General features: G+C 45.6%; 1 protein-coding gene across 1 annotated transcript in view; it reads right to left on the bottom strand.

The window, feature by feature from the left end:
* Pu (GTP cyclohydrolase punch) overlaps positions 1–20872 on the bottom strand; it is a 39269-nt gene extending 18397 nt beyond the window's left edge. The window contains exons 1-3 of the mRNA XM_071683114.1: positions 20802–20872; positions 20328–20618; positions 927–1136 (exon numbers count right to left, since the gene is read on the bottom strand). Of these exons, the coding sequence (XP_071539215.1) occupies positions 927–1136; positions 20328–20499 (382 nt within the window). The 5' untranslated portion in view covers positions 20500–20618; positions 20802–20872. The remainder of the gene's footprint in view (positions 1–926; positions 1137–20327; positions 20619–20801) is intronic.
* Between the last annotated feature and the right edge of the window lie 2798 nt (positions 20873–23670).

Below are 23670 nucleotides of genomic sequence, written 5' to 3'. Positions count from 1 at the left end.
AAACCAAATAGTACAGAACAATAGCAGTATATCAAGAAAGTCAAACGCAATAGGATTTGAGCATATCAAAGAGAGTAATATGAGAAGAATCATTCGTAAGCCAGAGGAGTGTTAATCTTCCTAAGTCGATGGGTTCACATGCCTTCTTACCACAAGACCTGCTAGATTATCCATATCAAAACATTCTCAACAAACTGTTCCTGAGACGTTTAGCGAACGGTACTCCTATACCAGATGTTGCTCCTTGCTTCTGAGACCATTTGTGAGGAGGACCGGTTCCACTCCCAGCCCCGATCTGGTTTCCAGAACTTGTACCAGACTCTTGCCTTGTAACTTGGACGGCGTCCATGTGGTAATGTGGGAAATAAGTCAGTTTGTGGAATATTCACTGAATCGCAATGACGCAGTTACGTTACGGTCATCTATGTCATGCTTCATCTTAAGGACTTCGTGTATACCTAAGAGCTTTATTCTGGCTACAGCCATACTTGTTGTAGTGGTAATGTGATGGGGCCCATCGAGGAAGGAACAGCTATACTTACTGTACAGACAGTGTGATGGGTACCAGTGAAGAATATCAACCATACTTGTTGCAGTGGTAATGTGATGGAGACTATTGGGCAGAACCGACCATATTAGCTGCAGTAGCGGTATGATGGATACTTTTGAGGGGGGGGGGGTTGTCTGTGTTACCACAGTAAAGACGAACAGGGTGACTAGCAAGGGAGGACTGAGGGAGTAGTGTAGAAGAGAGAGGTGACCAGTTATCACAAGCACCCATGGGACAGTGTAGAAGAGCAAGTTGGTACAAGAGTCTTAGCCAAAGGGAGACAGGCGAAGGAGGGTATAGCATTGGTGGCGTCAGGAGACAGAGAAGGAGAGATAATAGCCGGAATATATCGGATACGGGAAGGAGAGGTACTCACCTTCGATGGTCTGGTCGTAGCCTTTGGTAAAGTAAAGCATGGCCTTAGCAGCCCTGGTGGGCGTCTTTAGAAGACCTTCGCGGTTGGGGTCCTCGCCCAGGTTCTTGAGGAGCGAGCGGTAGCTGTCGGCCAGCTCGGGGATAATGTCCTCCCTGGTGGGCGGCTTGTGGTCCAGCTCCAGGTCGAAGTGGAAGTGACATTTTTCGTGACCTGAGAAGACGAGGGTTAATGCATCACTCGCACCCACCCACTACACCTAACCTCTTGACAATCACCTAACATAATTACCTTATATAGTAATTACCTTATTACATTTATTACCTTACATAGTAATTACCTTATTACATTTATTACCTTACAAAGCAATGCTGAGATTAAACTCAATCATCATGATTGCCTGGGGTAAACAGTACAATTACTACCAAGTTACGCACAATATAAGAGCATTAGAACATTATGTCTCCCTAAAGACATAACAAGCTCTTAGAGTTTATGTACCAGAGCGTCACGGGTCGAAAGAACCCACTGGATTATTCCTATTTATTCCTTTCATACTCCGTGACTCTATGCAGCATCAACCCTGTAATACCTACCCTAAGCAAATTTCACCATCTATCAACACAGTCGATCGCCCGTTAGAGGCACTTTCTTTATATATATATATATATATATATATATATATATATATATATATATATATATATATATATATATATATATATATATATATATATATTATATTTATTTCCTTTGTCGCTGTCTCCCGCGTTAGCGAGGTAGAGCGAGGAAACAGACGAAAGAATGGCCCAACCCACCCACATACACATGTATATACATACACGTCCACACACGCAAATATGCATACCTATACATCTCAACGTATACATATATATACACACACAGACATATATATATACACATATATACATAATTCATACTGTCTGCCTTTATTCATTCCCACCGCCACCCTGCCACACATGAAATAACATCCCCCTCCCCCCTCATGTGCACGAGGTAACGCTAGGAAGACAACAAAGGCCACATTCGTTCACACTCAGTCTCTAGCTGTCATGTAATAATGCACCGAAACCACAGCTCCCTTTCCACATCCAGGCCCAACAAAACTTTCCATGGTTTACCCCAGACGCTTCACATGCCCTGTATCAATCCATTGACAGCACGTCGACCCCGGTATACCACATCGTTTCAATTCATTCTATTCCTTGCACGTTCCTTGCATGTTCAGGCCCCGATCACTCAAAATCTTTTTCACTCCATCTTTCCAGCTCCAATTTGGTCTCCACTTCTCCTCGTTCCCTCCACCTCCGACACATATATCCTCTTGGTCAATCTCTCCTCACTCATTCTCTCCATATGACCAAGCCATTTCAAAACACTCTTCTGCTCTCTCAACCACACTCTTTTTATTACCACACATCTCTCTTACCCTATTATTATTTACTCGATCAAATCACCTCACACCACATATTGTCCTCAAACATCTCATTTCCAGCACATCCAACCTCCTCCGCACAACCCTATCCATACCCACGCCTCGCAACCATACAACATTGGTGGAACCACTAGCCCTTCAAACATACCCATTTTTGCTTTCCGAGATAACGTTCTCGACTTCCACACATTCTTCAAGGCTCCCAGAACTTTCGCCCCCTCCCCCACCCTATGATTCACTTCCGCTTCCATGGTTCCATCCGCTGCCAAATCCACTCCCAGATATCTAAAACACTTCACTTCCTCCAGTTTTTCTCCATTCAAACTTACCTCCCAATTGACTTGACCCTACACCCTACTGTACCTAATAACCTTGCTCTTATCCACATTTACTCTCAACTTTCTTCTTTCACACACTTTACCAAACTCAGTCACCAGCTTCTGCAGTTTATCACATGAATCAGCCACCAGCGATGTATCATCAGCGATGTATCATCAGCGAACAACAACTGACTCGCTTCCCAAGCTCTCTCATCCACAACAGATTGCATACTTGTCCCTCTTTCCAAAACCCTTGCATTCACCTCCCTAACAACCCCATCCATAAACAAATTAAACAACCAGGGAGACATCACACACCCCTGCCGCAAACATACATTCACTGAAAACAAATCACTTTCCTCTCTTCCTACACGTACACATGCTTTACATCCTCGATAAAAACTTTTCACTGCTTCTAACAACTTGCCTCCCACACCATATATTCTAAATACCTTCCACAAAGCATCTCTATCAACTCTATCATATGCCTTCTCCAGATCCATAAATGCTACATACAAATCCATTTGCTTTTCTAAGTATTTCTCACATACATTCTTCAAAGCAAACACCTCATCCACACATCCTCTACCACTTCTGAAACCACACTGCTCTTCCCAATCTGATGCTCTGTACATGCCTTCACCCTCTCAATCAATACACTTCCATATAATTTACCAGGAATACTCAACAAACTTATACCTCTGTAATCTGAGCACTCACCTTTGCCTTTGTACAATGGCACTATGCAAGCATTCCGCCAATCCTCAGGCACCTCACCATGAATCATACACACATTAAATAACCTTACCAACCAGTCAACAATACACTCACCCCCTTTTTTAATAAATTCCACTGCAATGCCATCCAAACCCGCTGCCTTGCCGGCTTTCATCTTCCGCAAAGCTTTTACTACCTCTTCTCTGTTTACCAAATCATACTCCCTAACCCTCTCACTTTGCACACCACCTCGACCAAAACACCCTATATCTGCCACTTAATCATCAAACACATTCAACAAACCTTCAAAATACTCACTCCATCTCCTTCTCACATCACCACTACTTGTTATCACCTCCCCATTAGCCCCCTTCACTGAAGTTTCCATTTGTTCCCTTGTCTTACGCACTTTATTTACCTCCTTCCAGAACATCTTATTATTCTCCCTAAAATCTAATGATACTCTCTCACCCAAACTCTCATTTACCCTCTTTTTCACCTCTTGCACCTTTCTCTTGACCTCCTGCCTCTTTCTTTTATACATCTCCCACTCATTTGCATCATTTCCCTGCAAAAATCGTCCAAATGCCTCTCTCTTCTCTTTCACTAATAATCTTACTTATTCATCCCAACACTCACTACCCTTTCTAATCTGCCCACCTCCCACGCTTCTCATGCCACAAGCATCTTTTGCGCAAGCCATCACTGCTTCCCTAAATACATCCCATTCCTCCCCCACTCCCCTTACCTCCTTTGTTCTCACCTTTTTCCATTCTGTACTCACTCTCTCCTGGTACTTCCTCACAAAAGCCTCCTTCCCAAGCTCACTTACTCTCAACACTCTCCTCACCCCAACATTCTCTCTTCTTTTCTGAAAACCTCTACAAATCTTCACCTTCGCCTCTACAAGAAAATAATCAGACATCCCTCCAGTTGCACCTCTCAGCATATTAACATCCAAAAGTCTCTCTTTCGCGCGCCTATCAATCAACGCGTAATCCAATAACGCTCTCTGGCCATCTCTCCTACTTACATAAGTATACTTATGTATATCTCTCTTTCTAAACCAGGTATTCCCAATCACCAGTCCTTTTTCAGCACATTAATCTACACGTTCTTCACCATTTCCATTTACAACACTGAACACCCCATGTATACCAATTCCCTCAACTGCCACATTACTCACCTTTGCATTCAAATCACCCATCACTATAACCCGGTCTCGTGCATCAAAACCACTAACAAACTCATTCAGCTGCTCCCAAAACACTTGCCTCTCATGATCTTTCTTCTCATGCCCAGGTACATATGCACCAATAATCGCCCATCTCTCTCCATCAACTTTTAGTTTTACCCATATCAATCTAGAGTTTACTTTCTTACACTTTATCACATACTCCCATAACTCCTGTTTCAGGAGTAGTGCTACTTCTTCCCTTGCTCTTGTCCTCTCACTAACCCCTGACTTTACTCCCAAGACATTCTCAAACCACTCTTCCCCTTTACCCTTGAGCTTCGTTTCACTCAGAGCGAAAACAACCAGGTTCCTTTCCTCAAACATACTACCTATTTCTCCTTTTTTCTCATCTTGGTTACATCCATACACATTTAGACACCCCAATGTGAGCCTTCGAGGAGGATGAGCACTCCCCGCGTGACTCCTTCTTCTGTTTCCCCTTTTAGAAAGTTAAAATACAAGGAGGGGAGGGTTTCTAGCCCCCTCTCCCGTCCCCTTTAGTCGCCTTCTACGACACGTGAGGAATGCGTGGGAAGTATTCTTTCTCCCCTATCCTCAGGGATATATATATATATATATATATATATATATATATATATATATATATATATATATATATATATATATATATATATATCTTTTTCTTTCTTTCAAACTATTCGCCATTTCCCGCGTTAGCGAGGTAGCGTTAAGAACAGAGAACTGGGCCTTTGAGGGAATATCCTCACCTGGCCCCCTTCTCTGTTCCTTCTTTTGGAAAATTAAAAATAAATAATGAGAGGGGAGAATTTCCAGCCCCCCGCTCCCTCCCCTTTTAGTCGCCTTCTACGACACGCAGGGAATACGTGGGAAGTATTCTTTCTCCCCTATCCCCAGGGATAATATATATATATATATATATATATATATATATATATATATATATATATATATATATACTATTCGCCATTTTCCGCGTTAGCGAGGTAGCGTTAAGAGCAGAGGACTGAGCCTTTGAGGGAATATCCTCACTTGGCCCCCTGCTCTGTTCCTTCTTTAGGAAAGCTAAAAACGAGAGGGGAGGATTTCCAGCCCCCCGCTCTCTTCCCTTTCAGTCGCCTTATACGACACGCTGGGAATACGTGGGAAATATATTTTCTCCCCTATCCCCAGGTATATATATATATATATATATATATATATATATATATATATATATATATATATATATATATATATATATATATATATACAATGATGATGAGTTTGAGAAGATATATTCTATAGGATCTGAGTTAAAGTACTATAGATCTTTCTTTGATAAATCCCTTAAGTTAGCAAAGATATATGTATAATTATATATATATATATATATATATATATATATATATATATATATATATATATATATATATATATATATATATATATATGACGTAAAGTGAATTAGAATGATGTGGTATACGGGGGTCGACGTGCTGTCAATGGATTGAACCAGGGCATGTGAAGCGTCTGGGGTAAACCATGGAAGTTCTGTGGGGCCTGCATGTGGAAGCTGTGGTTTCGGTGTATTATTACATGACAGTTAGAGACTGAGTGTGAACGAATGTGGCCTTTATTGTCCTTTTCTAGCGCTACCTCGCACACATTAGGGGGGGAGGGGGTTGTTATTTCATGTGTGGCGGGGTGGCGATGGGAATGAATAAAGGCAGACAGTATGAATTATGTACATGTGTATGTATGTATATGTCTGTGTGTGTATATATATGTATACGTTGAGATGTATAGGTATGTATATTTGCGAGTGTGGACGTGTATGTATATACATGCGTATGTGGGTGGGTTGGGCCATTCTTTCGTCTGTTTCCTTGCGCTACCTCGCTAACGCGGGAGACAGCGACAAAACAAAATAAATAATATATATATATATATATATATATATATATATATATATATATATATATATATATATATATATATATATATATATATAGTATTTACATCTGGAATATTCATGGCTATTTCTGTGATGTCCGGAGGCAAATCGAACCTGAGTTGCACAAAACAAAGTACAGAGCCTTAACCTCTGGCAGCCACCCCGTGATCTCACTGATGATACGCATGAGAGGAGGAGGAGAGGGAAGGGGAAGGAGTAGACCAGAAAAGGCCGCAAGCAGAGCAAGGTGATCGGTGGAAGAGGGGGACGAGGCAAGGAAAAGTGACTGGTGGAAGAGGGGGAGGAGGCAGAGCAAGGTGATTGCTGGAAGAGGGGGAGGAGGCAGAGCAAGATGACTGGTGGAAGAGGGGGAGGAGGCAGAGCAAGGTAATCGGTTGAAGAGGGGGAGGAGGCAGAGCAAGATGACTGGTGGAAGAGGGGGAGGAGGCAGAGCAAGGTAATCGGTGGAAGAGGGGGAGGAGGCAGAGCAAGATGACTGGTGGAAGAGGGGGAGGAGGCAGATCAAGGTGATCGGTGGAAGAGGGGGAGGAGGCAGGGCAAAGTGACGGGTGGAAGAGGGGTAGGAGGCAGGGCAGGGAAAGTGCAGGGAACTCCACACTGCAGTAGGCGACCTAATAAAAGCTAACTCGTATATATTCATCTGTTTTCCTGTTTATCTTTGTATTGCTTTATCTATATTTCTATTCTCGGTTCGATACAGCGAGTCAAGGACATACAGTCTCTGATATCACTCATAAGCCTCTGGACCCACGTCCAGTGTGTTAAGTGAAATATGATTCTCCAAACTTAAAAATCATTGTTACTTTATTTTCACTTTGTACATTAACTTGATCCGTCAAGTGAAACCATTGTCTTACATTTTAACCCGTCTGTACACCACATCCTTCCAATACATCGCGTCCCAAACACTCCTGCCACGATCTTCACTTGATATACCCCTCGAGCCGTAATCGGTTCTCTCACCCTGTCCTGCGCTCATTTACATGGGGCCTTCAGACCACCGCTGCAACTTGCCTTAGTCTCTCATGTTCGTATTTCTCCTAAGGCTCAGGTTCGTCCAGTATTCGTGATGCCATCTTTACGTCACAGTGAGTGAGCTGGTGAGTGTCTGGTCTAAACTTAATGAACCATATGCCCAATGTATCTAACCTAACCTAACCTAACCTACCCTAACCTAACCTAACCTAACCTAACCTAACCTAACCTAACCTAACCTAACCTATCCCGAGAGCCGCATCCATACGACTAATCTTAATAATCCCTACAGGTCATACGTCCTCCTTACCTAGCTTCTGTTCTCACACTTGCATGCCAGCCTACACACGGCTCCAGACGTCGGAGTTAGAATAGGTAATGAATGATGTACCTTCCTGGAGCACACTCAACGCTTCAACTTGTTTTATTCACCAAAGCCTTATTTCATCTGTCCCCACATCCTCCAGTATATACTATCTAAACTAGTAATAAGTTTTCATCTCCATACAGTAACCGTAGCAACTTCCTTTCCTCTGTTTCTCGAGGAGAATTTTGGTTTGAAGTGGTGAACGTTGACCTTTAGTATTGAGAGCGGTGGGTATTTTCTCCTTGAATAGCAAATCATGATGCCTTCCACTCAGTCACCTATGCAGCTTCAATCAGTAGGAGGGAAAGAGTGAACTCCTGTGGAGTGACGTGTTGGATGAGATTGCACACCAATGATACAACCTCGCAGAAGGTCAGATTTCACTCGCGATGTTCCCACAAGCAGGCAGAGTCCGGTAACGCCTCTCCCAGTGCCATAAACATGTTAATGCTTTTTTAGACTTCCATGGCTGATGAACCTGGCTGTCTCTACTTGTACCTATCGATATGTTCGAGTGTTCGGTTGGAGAATGTGTGGAGTCGCCTGTATAAGGGAAGTTTACGACCATCTTCCCTGCAGGTGGAGGACATAACTACTGTGCGTGTTATACCATTGGAGACGACGTAACGTTGTGGTACGTCGCCTACTCATGAACATTCGCCAACCACTACCCTCTCCCTAATATGGCTGGTCACTCCATCTCTTCTACCCACTTTTACGGGCAATACACAGATCAAACTGAGACCTGTTTCAAGAAATCACAGACCTTGAACTCCCCACTACTGACCTGGAGGGGTATGAACAACGATAGTACACACTAAACAGCAGCCATACCAGTCACTCATTTTCCACTAAGGTCTGCCATCTGACAGACAGCTTCTCCTGTTCACTCCCTTTGCGTAGTGAGTGAAGCATAAAGAAAATGTACCCTGCGACGCTAACTACGCACCTGGCTGCCAGGAGACTCAGGTAACCACGGGTTCGGTTCCCACTCACTACCTTGTGCCTGCTCTCTCCATCATCGCGCTTGCACAACACACACCCTCGCTCATTCACACAGCCTTGAGGAGACACCTGTCTATCTTGCACATTTACGTCGCAACCCTTTACCTTACAACTGTCCGGTGACACCTGCTTACTGCACATCTGACTGAAATACATTCCTGCTACATATCTGTACAGGAGCCCATCTCACGTATAAACACATATGTGTAGCTCCTACTTGTGAAGTACTCCGTCTTACACTTACGCAGTACACATATAAACACACCTGCACAAAAGTCTACCTTACACCTACACAACACACCTGTCTATATAGACCCTATATGACACATTTCCATAACTACACTTGTGTCAACTAACTCACACCTGTAAGATGTTTGTCTGCCCTACCTTCACCACACCGCCTTCACACCTGCGTGGCTCTTCCGTCCACTTCACACCTGTAAGATCCACTTGTGTACATCACACCTGCAAGACAGTCCTAACTCACGCCTTTCTTATCTCTCAACCATAAAACACACTGTTCTTCTTTACGATTCTCAGTCTGTTGCCTTCAAGCGTCTGGGCTAACTCTGAAGTCTCCTAGGACAGGCTGCGGGCCTCCATTTGTCACGTCATTTTGTTTCAGCTTCGTCTGCCTCTGCCAGTACTACTACACTGTCTCACCTTCGTCTGTCTTTATCTGTTCTGATACAATGTCTCACCTTCGTCTGTCACTGTCTGTTCTGGTACACTCTCACCTTCGTCTGTCTCTGTCAGTGCTGCTACGCTTCTCACCTTCGTCTGTCTTTGTCAGTGCTTCTACGCTTCTCACCTTCGTCTGTCTATGTCAGTGCTGCTACGCTTCTCACCTTCGTCTGTCTATGTCAGTGCTGCTACGCTGTCTTACCTTCGTCTGTCTTCAGTCGGTCCTGCTTCACTCACACTATCATCCGTATCCGTTGGTCTCGCTAAATTGTTTCACAGTGTAATTTCTGAAATCAAAATTCACATTTATCTAAAACTGTTGGTCGTGTACACAAAGAAAAAAAAATAGTGGTGTTACTATTTGTAGTCATACTAATTTAAGCTACATTACCCTTCCGCATATTCTGCTCAGGTAAGTTCCTCTGTGATAGCAACAGCGCCTGCATCCTTTTCAAGCCCTGAGATAGCGGTTTATCCGATCCTCTTTCCCCGCCAGGTTGTGAAGCCAATATACAGAGCTTAGCATTGCCTCAGAGGGACACAGCTTGTCCTCATCATGTATGTGGCACTCCAGTATATCTCCATCCACGTGAGCCTAGCTTCCTTATTGTAACCCAACCTTCTCCCACCACACCCACGCTGTCTTTCCAGCTTCACATCACTTATCCATGTTACCCAGTCAAAGGCCTAGTTCCCTATACTTCCCAGTCGTATGTCCAGTTCCCTAAGTCTCCCAGTGACATGCCTATCCCCCATGTTCCCTACTCAAACGTCTAGACCCCCCATGTCTCGCAGTCACATGCACATCTCATGTCTTCCAGTGACATGTCCAGTCTCCTTTCTCCCCCAGATATGAGGCCAGCTCCCCACGTTTCCCAGCCACCCGCCTAGCTCCCCACGCTCCCCAGCCACCCGCCTAGCTCCCCACGCTCCCCAGCCACCCGCCTAGCTCCCCACGTTCCCCAGCCACCCGCCTAGCTCCCCACGTCCCCCAGCCACCCGCCTAGCTCCCCATGTCCCAGTGTTACATGCAAACTTTCTCCTCATGTCCCCCAGTCAGTTGCCCGCTCTCCATGTTCCTTGGGTATGCTCGTGTTCTCCATGTCTAACATTTCTATAAATCTCTCCTTTTAAGTTTATGCTCCTCATGTCCCCCAGTCACATGCTCTGACACAAAGTGCCTCACTTGGCATTAACCCCTCCTCCCCACACACACTCCTCCTCCATCACCCTCATCCCCGACTGCTTGCCTCCCGACTTGCGTCATCATGCTGTGAATATACGTTCCACACATATCTATCCCCATCCCCATATCCTTTTCGCTGTATAACCACAATTCCAATGTTCTCCTCAGTATATGTCCCCACTCCACATGTCTTCCTCGCTATGGGTCCCCACTCCTGTCTTAATCGCCATATGCCCCTACTCTACTTGTCTTCCTCAGTATGTGTCCCCACTCCTCATGTCTTCCTCGCTATGTGTCCCCACTCCTCATGTCTTCCTCGCTATGTGTTCACACTCATCATGTCTTCCTCGGTATGTGTCCCCACTCCTCATGTCTTCTTCGTTATGTATCCCCACTCCTCATGTCTTCCTCGGTATGTGTCCCCACTCCTAATGTCTTCCTCAGTATGTGTCCCCACTCCTCATGTCTTTTTCGCTATGTGTCCCCACTCCTCATGTCTTCCTCGGTATGTGTCCCCACTCATCATGTCTTCCTCGGTATGTGTCCCCACTCCTCATGTCTTCCTCGCTATGTATCCCCACTCCTCATATCTTCCTCGCTGTGTCCCCGCTCCTCATGTTTTCCTCGCTATGTGTCCCCACTCCTCATGTCTTCCTCGCTATGTGTCCCCACTCCTCATGTCTTCCCTGCTATATGTCCCCACTCCTCATGTCTTCCTCGCTATGTGTCCCGACTCCTCGTGTCTTCCCTGCTATGTATCCCCACTCCTCATGTCCTCTCCGTTATGTGTCCCCACTCCTCATGTCTTCCTCGCTATGTATCCCCACTCCTCATATCTTCCTCGCTGTGTCCCCACTCCTCATATCTTCCTCGCTATGTGTCCCCACTCCTCATATCTTCCTCGCTGTGTCCCCACTCCTCATATCTTCCTCGCTATGTGTCCCCACTCCTCATATCTTCCTCGCTATGTATCCCCACTCCTCATATCTTCCTCGCTGTGTCCCCACTCCTCATATCTTCCTCGCTATGTATCCCCACTCCTCATATCTTCCTCGCTGTGTCCCCACTCCTCATATTTTCCTCGCTATGTGTCCCCACTCCTCATATCTTCCTCGCTGTGTCCCCATTCCTCATGTCTTCCTCGTTATGTCTCCCCACTCCTCATGTCTTCCCTGCTATGTGTCCCCACTCGTCATATCTTACTCGCTATGTGTCCCCGCTCCTCATGTCTTCCTCGTTATGTGTCCCCACTCCTCATATCTTCTTCGCTGTGTCCCCACTCCTCATGTCTTCCTCGCTATGTGTCCCCATTCCTCATATCTTCCTCGCTATGTGTCCCCACTCCTCATATCTTCCTCGCTATATGTCCCCACTCCTCATATCTTCCTCGCTATGTGTCCCCACTCCTCATATCTTCCGCGCTATATGTCCCCACTCCTCATATCTTCTTCGCTGTGTCCCCACTCCTCATGTCTTCCTCGCTATGTCTCCCCACTCCTCATGTCTTCCCTGCTATGTGTCCCCACTCGTCATATCTTACTCGCTATGTGTCCCCGCTCCTCATGTCTTCCTCGTTATGTGTCCCCACTCCTCATATCTTCTTCGCTGAGTCCCCACTCCTCATGTCTTCCTCGCTATGTGTCCCCATTCCTCATATCTTCCTCGCTATGTGTCCCCACTCCTCATATCTTCCTCGCTATATGTCCCCACTCCTCATATCTTCCTCGCTATGTGTCCCCACTCCTCATGTCTTCCTCGCTATGTGTCCCCACTCCTCATATCTTCCTCGCTATATGTCCCCACTCCTCATATCTTCTTCGCTGTGTCCCCACTCCTCATGTCTTCCTCGTTATGTGTCCCCACTCGTCATATCTTACTCGCTATGTGTCCCCACTCCTCATGTCTTCCTCGCTATGTGTCCCCATTCCTCATATCTTCCTCGCTATGTGTCCCCACTCCTCATGTCTTCCTCGCTATGTGTCCCCACTCCTCATGTCTTCCTCGCTATGTGTCCCCATTCCTCATATCTTCCTCGCTATGTGTCCCCACTCCTCATGTCTTCCTCGCTATGTGTCCCCACTCCTCATATCTTCCTCGCTATATGTCCCCACTCCTCATATCTTCCTCGCTATGTATCCCCACTCCTCATGTCCTCTCCGTTATGTGTCCCCACTCCTCATATCTTCTTCGCTGTGTCCCCACTCCTCATGTCTTCCTTGCTATGTGTCCCGACTACTCATGTCTTCCTCGCTATGTGTCCCCACTCCTCATGTCTTCCTGGCTATGTGTCCCCACTCCTCATGTCTTCCTCGCTATGTGTCCCCACTCCTCATATCTTCTTGGCTATGTGTCCCCACTCCTCATGTCTTCCTGGCTATGTGTCCCCACTCCTCATGTCTTCCTCGCTATGTGTCCCCACTCCTCATGTCTTCCTCGCTATGTGTCCCCACTCCTCATATCTTATTAGCTATGTGTCCCCACTCCTCATGTCTTCCTGGCTATGTGTCCCCACTCCTCATATCTTCTTCGCTGTGTCCCCACTCCTCATATCTTCCTCGCTATGTGTCCCCACTCCTCATATCTTCCTCGCTATGTGTCCCCACTCCTCATATCTTCCTCGCTATGTGTCCCCACTCCTCATGTCTTCCTCGCTATGTGTCCCCACTCCTCATGTCTTCCTCGCTGTGTGTCCCCACTCCTCACTTTCCGTGGGCGTCGCAATTGCTCATGTTCCACGAACTTGGTAGAATTCTTTCGTCATTCAAGATAACAACTGGAAGTCAAACATTACCTCCAGTCGTTATGCAGCGAGACTTCCTGAAAGTTTACCACAGCACATTACATAGAAGCGACTGAAGTTGACTCAAAGCACAGCGACATGTGAAATCAAGTCTGTGCGTGGATGGCGCACTGATTTACACTTAAGTAATACAGAATGATGTGGCGTTAAGCGGGGATAAAAGCAACTGCCTCTGTGCGAAAGGCTGGAGGGAAGGAGGGTGGGAGTGTAACATGTGATGGCTCTGCTTCAAGTCGCATTCTTATAGACTTTATAGTAGGTAACTGTACAGCAATGTACGCAAAGCAGCGTCAATCTTCATCGCATCTTCACCATGCCTGATACGCGCTCATTCAAAATACGCTACTCAGATGTGGCACATCAGACGTTTATCAGAGAGGAGGGAAAAAGCTGACTGAGCACAAAGGAGAAGAAAGAAATTTTATTTTGTCATTCATTCATTAACTTCATGAAGATACTTACAGATGATTTATCTCTTAGCTACATGCTCTCACACCCCATGTGCTCTTAACTACATGTTATCACTCCCCATGCGCTCTTAGCTACATGCTCTCACTCCCCATGTGCTCTTAGCTACATGCTCTCACTCCCCATGTGCTCTTAGCTACATGCTCTCACTCCCCATGTTCTCTTAGCTACATGCTTTCACTCCCCATGTTCTCTTAGGTAAATGCTTTCACTCCCCTTGTGCTCTTAGCTACATGCTCTCACTCACCTTGTGCTCTTAGCTACATGCTCTCACTCCCCTTGTGCTCTTAGCTACATGCTCTCACTCCCCTTGTGCTCTTAGCTACATGCTCTCACTCCCCATGTGCTCTTAGCTACATGCTCTCACTCCCCATGTGCTCTTAGCTACATGCTCTCACTCCCCATGTTCTCTTAGCTACATGCTTTCACTCCCCATGTTCTCTTAGGTAAATGCTTTCACTCCCCATGTTCTCTTAGGTAAATGCTCTCACTCCCCTTGTGCTCTTAGCTACATGCTCTCACTCCCCTTGTGCTCTTAGCTACATGCTCTCACTCCCCCTGTGCTCTTAGCTACATGCTCTCACTCCCCTTGTGCTCTTAGCTACATGCTCTCACTCCCTATGTCCGCCTTTCCGGGGACCACATCCTTCCATAAGCTGCTGGCCATATGTGTACCTTAGCTGTTCCTATAAGATGTGAGCCCTCAACTGCAGCCCACCTCAACTTAACACAATACTGTGAAGATCGACCAAGCACGCCCTCCCCGCCCCCATTTGATGGTGGTCGCAAGGGAAGTGCTGCTGATCGACCAAGCACGCCCACTCCCGTCTGGCAGTGGGCGCGAAAAGTGAAGCCAATCGACCGAACACACCCACGCTAGCTTGATGGTGGACGCCGGAGTGGAGCCTGAGATGTGGCGGTTTGTCTGCCCCTTACCTACTTACTGTGATTTCTCTCAACTAAAAGGCTCTCGCTTCACCATATTGATGAGCACACACACCCACACACTCACTCACACACACACACACACACACACACACACACACACACACAGAGTATGTATGATATTACAGAATGCTCAACAGACGGGGCCCTACGTGTGTAAAACCACCTGCCCGTACTGTACAGACAGGTAATTACACACAAGGTATACGAGAGCAAGGAACGAATACAACATGATGAGAAAGGAGGAACATTTTCAAGAAAGAATGTTGTGGACAGCTGGTGAAAATTCATATCTTTTCTACACATTCGTCAGAAATAGATTGTTAGTTAACAAACACTTAATGAGATTAAGGCGTTCAGAGGAAAAAAAAGGGACTAAATAACAAGTTCAAAAGTGAGTTCACAGTGGGCGACACTATAGTCCTACTACTAGTGAGATGGGAAGGGGAGGAGGCTTCAAAAAATACTGAGAGATCTAGAAAAGACATTAACAGAATATTAAACGGTCTTGACCCATAAAAGGCTTATGGTCCTGATAAAATTTCGCCATATATACTGAAGATGTGTGCACATATACTAGGAGACCTTTTCAAATACTGTTCAAGATGCGCTGAATTACAGACCATCGCCCTTTGCGTGTTTGATCTGTACGGTACTGAAAAAGTTAATCACAAAACAAATGAATCACCATCATACGAGGAGAAACAACCTAAGTGGGAGGCAACACGGTTTTAGGGAAAGGTCATGTGTAACGAACCTCTCAGATTTCTATGAGAGAGTAAGCTCTGTCTTAGTTTTGTCTAAGAAAGGCTTGGTGGGTTGCTTGTATCTTGACTGAGAGAAAGTATTTGACACAGTACCATATGAGAGGCTGATTGTGAAGTTAAAAATACCATGGCAGAAGAATATCTTAGTGGGAGGGAGCAAAGGACACATTGTAGGAGGAGCCTTCTGCAAATGGATGGAGGTGACCATTAGAGTGCCTCAGGGTTCTGTTTTGGGACCGCTGCTCTTCTTGATCTATGTGAATGACTTTCCTGAAGGCAAGGACTCCTGTCGGAATATTATTGCAGATGATGCAATGTCAGGAGGAAAGTGAACAGCAAGCAGGATTGCATATACCTACAAGAATACCTAGACAGACTCCATAGTTAATGAAATTAAGCCTAAGCAAATGGAAGGTAATGAGAATGGGACAGTGAGAGAAGACCACAAAATTATTACCATCTATCAGAAAATAAGCTCCTAGATTCTGTGTAAGGTCTTGGTAGTCGACATCACTCCAAACTTGTCACTAGAGTCCCATGTTAGTAGAATAGTAAAGGAGACTATCTAGAATAGTTTCAAAAATATGGATAAAAAAAACATTTAGCAAGCCGTTCATATCGGACATTAGACTAAAACAAGAAAATGTTCCTGAAGTTTGGTCACCTCACTTATGGAAGTACAAGCAGCTAACAGAAAAGGTTTCAAGAAGGGCAAAAAAGAAGGTAAGAGAATTGAGACCTGAGTTACAGGGAAAGGATAAATTTATTAAATCTGTCCATCTTCAAAGAGAGAAGAGTGAGCGGTGATTTGATTACAACTTTCAAGTTTTTAAAACAGATCGATGACTTGGAGAGTGAACAGTTCGTGAGACGAATGCATAAAGCAACCAGGGAACATGTATGAAATTAAGCAAGGAATCTTTTTCTTTTTCTATATTCCTTACTAGTCCTTTCCATCTTTTGACATGACTGCTTCTCCCTTTCCATATTTCTACTTCCTTTCATGTCTTTCTGAACCTATCCTCATGAGTATCTCACTTGTCTCTAACCCCATCCTGATGTCCCTCTCATTTCATGTCTCCCTCATCTTTCTCCTTGCATGTCTTCCTTACCCCCTTCTTCACACGTCCTCCTTCCTACATATCCTAATCCTCCTTAGCCGCTACACCTCCCCCACCTCACCAACCATTCCCCGGTTCATAATGGACAACCTTCCTTCCTCACCCCGATCAGAGGTCAGGACATTCCAGCTCACAGACCTCATTTGTGCCAGCCAGGATCTGGTTTGACATGTTGCTCCACCTACGTCACACTTAGTTTGACCTTATGACACGTTTGTTTGATCTACATCTGGCAACGCGTTCAAAAACAATACGATTTTCTATGTTTTGTGTCAATAAAATCACCACAATCCAACTCCTACCATGGCCTTTTGTGAACTAGTATCATGACTCCCTTATCACAGTGGTAAGGTCATATGGCTCATCTCTCTCCCATGTGAACTATACAACCTTTTACAACCCGATCAACGTCTCACTCTGAACACCCGCCTCTCTACACTGTACACCCACCCTTCTACACTGTATACCCTTCGCTCTACAATGCATACACTCTGCTCTACAAAGTACATCCGCCTCCTGCAGTGTACACCCACCTCCTCCTTACACTATACATACGCCCCCCTCCCTACACTGTACACTGTCACCCGACGCTGTCCATCTATCTCCTTACACAGTAAACGCGCCTCCTGCACTATACAACCGTAACCATTGAACTTTACAGTAAATCCAACTCCTTACACTGTACATCTTCCCCTGGTATTATACACACACCTTTCTACACTGTACACCTACCCCCTACACTGTACACCCGCTTCCCTACGCTGTACACCTACCTCCCTACAATGCACACCAGTCTCCTAACACCTTACACCCGTCGCATGCATTCGCCTCCTCACACTACACCTATTTCCCTACACTGTACATACGTCGCTCTAGACTGTACACTCACCTCCCTATATTGTACACCCGTCTCCCTACACTGCATACCCGCCTCCCCACCCTGTACATCCGTCTCCCTAAACTGTACATATGTTGTCCTACACTGTGAACCCGACTTCGTAAACTGCAAAACCGTTGCCCTATATTGTAAACTAGCCTCCCTACACTGTACACCCTTCGCCCTACACTATATACTCGCCGCCACATACTGCACAACCTGCTCCCTACACCGTATTCCTGCCGCTCTACACTGTAACACAGACAGAGGCATTCCCTGATAATATGCAGTCATTATCAGTATAAGTGCCGAGTGTGTTCCACCCACTGACACCGTACAAGGTAAAGCTGGCATTGTTCAATGAATGTTGCAATGATGATCTGACACTAGTCAGCTTGAGCAAAATTGTCAGCCATGTGGTCCTGGCACTGACTCAGATGAGTAATGGTGCCAGTTGTGTGGCACTAATGAACATGAACTGTGATGCCAGTTGTGTGGCACTGGTGAACATGAACAGTGGTGCCAGTTGTGTGGCACTGGTGAACATGAACAATGATGCCAGTTGTGTGGCACTAGTGAACATGAACTGTGATGCCAGTTGTGTGGCACTGGTGAACATGAACAGTGGTGCCAGTTGTGTGGCACTAATGAACATGAACTGTGATGCCAGTTGTGTGGCACTGGTGAACATGAACAGTGGTGCCAGTTGTGTGGCGCTAGTGAACATGAACAGTGGTGCCAGTTGTATGGCGCTAGTGAACATGAACAGTGGTGCCAGTTGTGTGGCACTGGTGAACATGAACAAAGGTGCCAGTTGTGTGGCACTGGTGAACATGAACAAAGGTGCCAGTTGTGTGGCACTGGTGAACATGAACAGTGGTGCCAATTGTGTGGCACTGGTGAACATGAACAGTGGTGCCAGTTGTGGGTCACTGGTGAACATGATCAGTGTTGTCCGTTGTGTGACACTGGTGAACATGATCAGTGTTGTCCGTTGTGGGTCACTGGTGAACATAAGCAGCGTTGTCCATTGTGTGACACTGGTGAACATGATCAGTGTTGTCCGTTGTGACAGTGGTGAACATGAGCAGTGGTGACAGTTTTGTAACACTGGTGAACATAAGTAGTGGTGACGCTTGTGTAACAGTGGTGAACAGGAGCAGTGGTGACAGTTGTATGACTGTAGAACATGAGTAGTGGTGACATTGTGTGGCACTGGTGAACATGAGCATTGGTGTCCGTTGTGTGACACTGGTGAACATGAGCAGTGGTGACAGTTGTGTGACACTGGTGAACATAAGCAGTGTTGACACCTGTGTGACACAGGTGAACATAAGCAGTGGTGACGGTTGTGTGTCTGTAGAACAGCAGTGGTGACAGTTGTGTAACACTGGTTAACATGAGCAGTAGTGACACTTGTGTGACACTGGCACCCACCTTCTTGTGGCACTCTGACCGACATAGTTCACCTGCATTTCTCTTCCCTCGTTCTTGCCTCCTTCACTCAACCCTGCCTCCTCCGTCTTTCCCCACTACCTTCCGCTTGCTCCATGACTCCCCTAGTTTGTGCTTCACACACCTTCGCCTCATCTTACCTTCTCCTTTCCCCATCCGCCTAACCTTTGCCTCACCCCTAACTCCATAGTACTATTCATTCAATAATTCACTTGGCAAATAAAGTACGATATCTCAGGATCATTTGCTTTTCAATACCACAGTCTCATCACTTCAATCAGGATAGTCGCGCCTACCCACACTAACAGGTTTTGGGAGCCCATGGTACTGGGCCAACACTTGTACCACCCTGGCCACACTCCCAGGGTCTGACACCAACGATACTGGGGCCACGGTACTGGGGCAACACTTGTACCACCCTGGCCACACTCCCAGGGTCTGACACCAACGATACTGGGGCCACGGTTCTGGGGCAACACTTGTACCACCCTGGCCACACTACGAGGGTCTGACACCAACGATGCTGGGGCCACGGTACTGGGGCAACACTACCAGGGTCTGACAACAACGATACTGGAGCAACACTTGTACTACCCTGCCCACACGACCTGAGTCTGACACCAACCGTAATGGAGCCATGGTACTGGGCCAACACTATTACTACCCTGACCACACTACCTGGGTCTGGGAGCCCACGGTGCTGAACCCAGAGTACTTGGGCAACACATACACTACCTGACTTGTACTCTCACCTTCGCACAATCTCAATGAAAGTAGTTAAGGATAACACACAACTTAAACTTCGTTTTATGAATCAATCAGCGAATTATTAAGATTACTACTCTTCTTGCGTTCTGTCCCACAATCATTAACACAAACAATAATTCGACAGCAATAAAAACGACCGGGATATAAGTGACTAGTATATGGTAATATATATATATATATATATATATATATATATATATATATATATATATATATATATATATATATATATATATATATCGGTGGAGGGTATGGAAGAGGCTAGGAGAGCAACAGGTCACAGTATGGTTAAGCAGTGTGGGGAAAACATTTTCACTTACCAGCAGAGGACGAGGATCTTCTCTCCCTCTTGAAGTGGTAGAGGTGTCCCTTCCTGTCCTCGAAGCTCTCCTGGCGGAGCGGACTGGAGTTGATGCTGTGAGGAACCACACAGCCATTCACTGCTGGTGTCTGGGAAGTGGTGGACGATGCGTCGACTTCGTTGACTGACATGATAGCAGGCTGATGTCAGATTGCACAAGATAGGAGGATCTACAGCCGGAGAGACAGGTGTGAAGGAGCGTGTGTCAGCGATGGAAGAGAACCCACAGCACTATTATCAGGCAGGAGAGCTAGAATGAGAGAGGGAGAGTTGTATGGATCAATACTTGCGTCTGTGAGAGTGGATGAATCCTTGCGCTCCTACAATGGAACACATGATATTTCTATCATGATGCACAGACACGTCTGTATGTATAGTCCAAAACCTCTCAGGTTAAGTGAGTACACTGTTAAATCTGCCAATAGAATCTTACCGTGAGACTTTCCACTCCTAACCCACGGCTGGCAGCGGTGCAACAAGTGACAACGCGGCGGTCGTCTCTTTAAGTATCTAGCCCCGAGCCAATGACGTCAGATGTTCAGTTACCGATTAATGTTTTTCTTTTAGATAAGGAAGATGTGGGCAAGATTATCGTCCATATCAGATAACAAAAAGGAAATGCAATATAGTTGAATATTCATTATCAAAATGGTACACATGTGTTTTCTAAATGAAAACTTTTAATTCTGATCCACTCGGCCTAAAAAACTAATTTCCTCATTGCATCCATTGTTTACAGTTTACGCGGAGGTCGCTTCCTGAAGATTTCTAACTGACCTCTGTTGTAGAGGCTTGTCTTATGTCGCAGCTTTATACTCGTAAGGATAGTTATACCTGGTATAACTGAAGATATAAAGAAAAATATCAGTAAAACAATTCATCCCTGGATTACTCGTCTACATTCCAAGATTGTGTAACATCCAGGCGTCCAGACAGGATGTCGGGCTGGCGCAAGAACTGCCAAACGTTACAATGCTCTGTTGTTGCCCACCGATGGTGATGAACATATTTTTGTAACATTTTGATTTCTGCCGCAGAAACGACGATTTTCTAGTGCGCTCAGACCCCATACTATAAACTGCTACGAACGTTTCTATAGGTTTGCAGATAACTTAGAACTGATATATCAGTTTTAAACTCATGCGCAAATACATACGAGATGGAACCACACGAGTGTGTAACTCCCTCCCCCAACACTACAGATGTAATTACTTATATAAGTGTCCGGTGGGACACTGGGTAAAACCTCAATGGGCCGATGATGTGTATAAATATGTGTACATGAGTGGATGGCTCATTCTAAGTCTGTTTCCTGGCGCCCAACCCAACCCAACCCAACATACACGTCCACACACGCACATATACATACCTATACATTTCAACGCATACATACATATATATACTTACATAGACATATACATAGATATAGGGTGTTTTGGTCGAGGTGATGTGCAAAGTGAGAGGGTTAGGGAAAATGATTTGGTAAACAGAGAAGAGGTAGTAAAAGCTTTGCGGAAGATGAAAGCCGGCAAGGCAGCAGGTTTGGATGGTATTGCAGTGGAATTTATTAAAAATGGGGGTGACTGTATTGTTGACTGGTTGGTAAGGTTATTTAATGCATGTATGATTCATGGTGAGGTACCTGTGGATTGGCGGAATGCTTGCATAGTGCCATTGTACAAAGGCAAAGGGGATAAGAGTGAGTGCTCAAATTACAGAGGTATAAGTTTGTTGAGTATTCCTGGTAAATTATATGGGAGGGTATTGATTGAGAGGGTGAAGGCATGTACAGAGCATCAGATTGGGGAGGAGCAGTGTGGTTTCAGAAGTGGTAGAGGATGTGTGGATCAGGTGTTTGCTTTGAAGAATGTATGTGAGAAATACTTAGAAAAGCAAATGGATTTGTATGTAGCATTTATGGATCTGGAGAAGGCATATGATAGAGTTGATAGAGATGCTCTGTGGAAGGTACTAAGAAGCAGTGAAAAGTTTTTATCGAGGATGTAAGGCATGTGTAAGAAGAGAGGAAAGTGATTGGTTTTCAGTGAATGTAGGTTTGCGGCAGGGGTGTATGATGTCTCCATGGTTGTTTAATTTGTTTATAGATGGGGTTGTTAGGGAGGTGAATGTAAGGGTTTTCGAAAGAGGGGCAAGTATGAAGTCTGTTGAGGATGAGAGAGCTTGGGAAGTGAGTCAGTTGTTCGCTGATGATACAGCGCTGGTGGCTGATTCATGTGAGAAACTGCAGAAGCTGGTGACTGAGTTTGGTAAAGTGTATGAAAGAAGAAAGTTAAGAGTAAATGTGAATAAGAGCAAGGTTATTAGGTACAGTAGGGTTGAGGGTCAAGTCAATTGGGAGGTAATTTTGTATGGAGAAAAACTGGAGGAAGTAAAGTGTTTTAGATATCTTGGAGTGGATCTGGCAGCGGATGGAACCATGGAAGCGGAAGTAAATCATAGGGTGGGGGAGGGGGCGAAAATCCCGGGAGCCTTGAAGAATATGTGGAAGTCGAGAACATTATCTCCAAAAGCAAAAATGGCTATGTTTGAAGGAATAGTGGCTCCAACAATGTTGTATGGTTGCGAGGCGTGGGCTATGGATAGAGTTGTGCGCAGGAGGGTGGATGTGCTGGAAATGAGATGTCCGAGGACAACATGTGGTGTGAGGTGGTTTGATCGAGTAAGTAATGTAAGGGTAAGAGAGATGTGTGGAAATAAAAAGAGTGTGGTTGAGAGAGCAGAAGAGGGTGTTTTGAAATGGTTTGGGCACATGGAGAGAATGAGTGAGGAAAGATTGACCAAGAGGATATATGTGTCGGAGGTAGAGGGAACGAGAAGTGGGAGACCAAATTGGAGGTGGAAAGATGGAGTGAAAAAGATTTTGAGCGATCGGGGACTGAGCATGCAGGAGGGTGAAAGACGGACAAGGAATAGAGTGAATTGGATCGATGTGGTATACCGGGGTCGACGTGCTGTCAATGGATTGAATCAGGGCATGTGAAGCGTCTGGGGTAAACCATGGAAAGTTGTGTGGGGCCTGGATGTGGAAAAGGAGCTGTGGTTTCGGGCATTATTGCATGACACCTGGAGACTGAGTGTGAGCGAATGGGGCCTTTGTTGTCTTTTCCTGGCGCTGCCTCGCGCACATGAGGGGGGAGGGGGATGTTATTCCGTGTGTGGCGGGGTGGCGATGGGGGTGAGTAGGGGCAGACAGTGTGAATTGTGTGCATGTGTGTATATGAGTGTGTCTGTGTCTGTATATATGTGTGTACGTTGGGATGTTTGGGTGTGCATGTTTGCGT

Source organism: Panulirus ornatus, chromosome 35 (genome assembly GCF_036320965.1).
Source record: "Panulirus ornatus isolate Po-2019 chromosome 35, ASM3632096v1, whole genome shotgun sequence".
Classification (NCBI taxonomy): domain Eukaryota; kingdom Metazoa; phylum Arthropoda; class Malacostraca; order Decapoda; family Palinuridae; genus Panulirus; species Panulirus ornatus.
The sequence above is the reverse complement of the archived record's forward strand: the minus strand, read 5'-3'. Positions and strand labels throughout refer to the sequence as shown.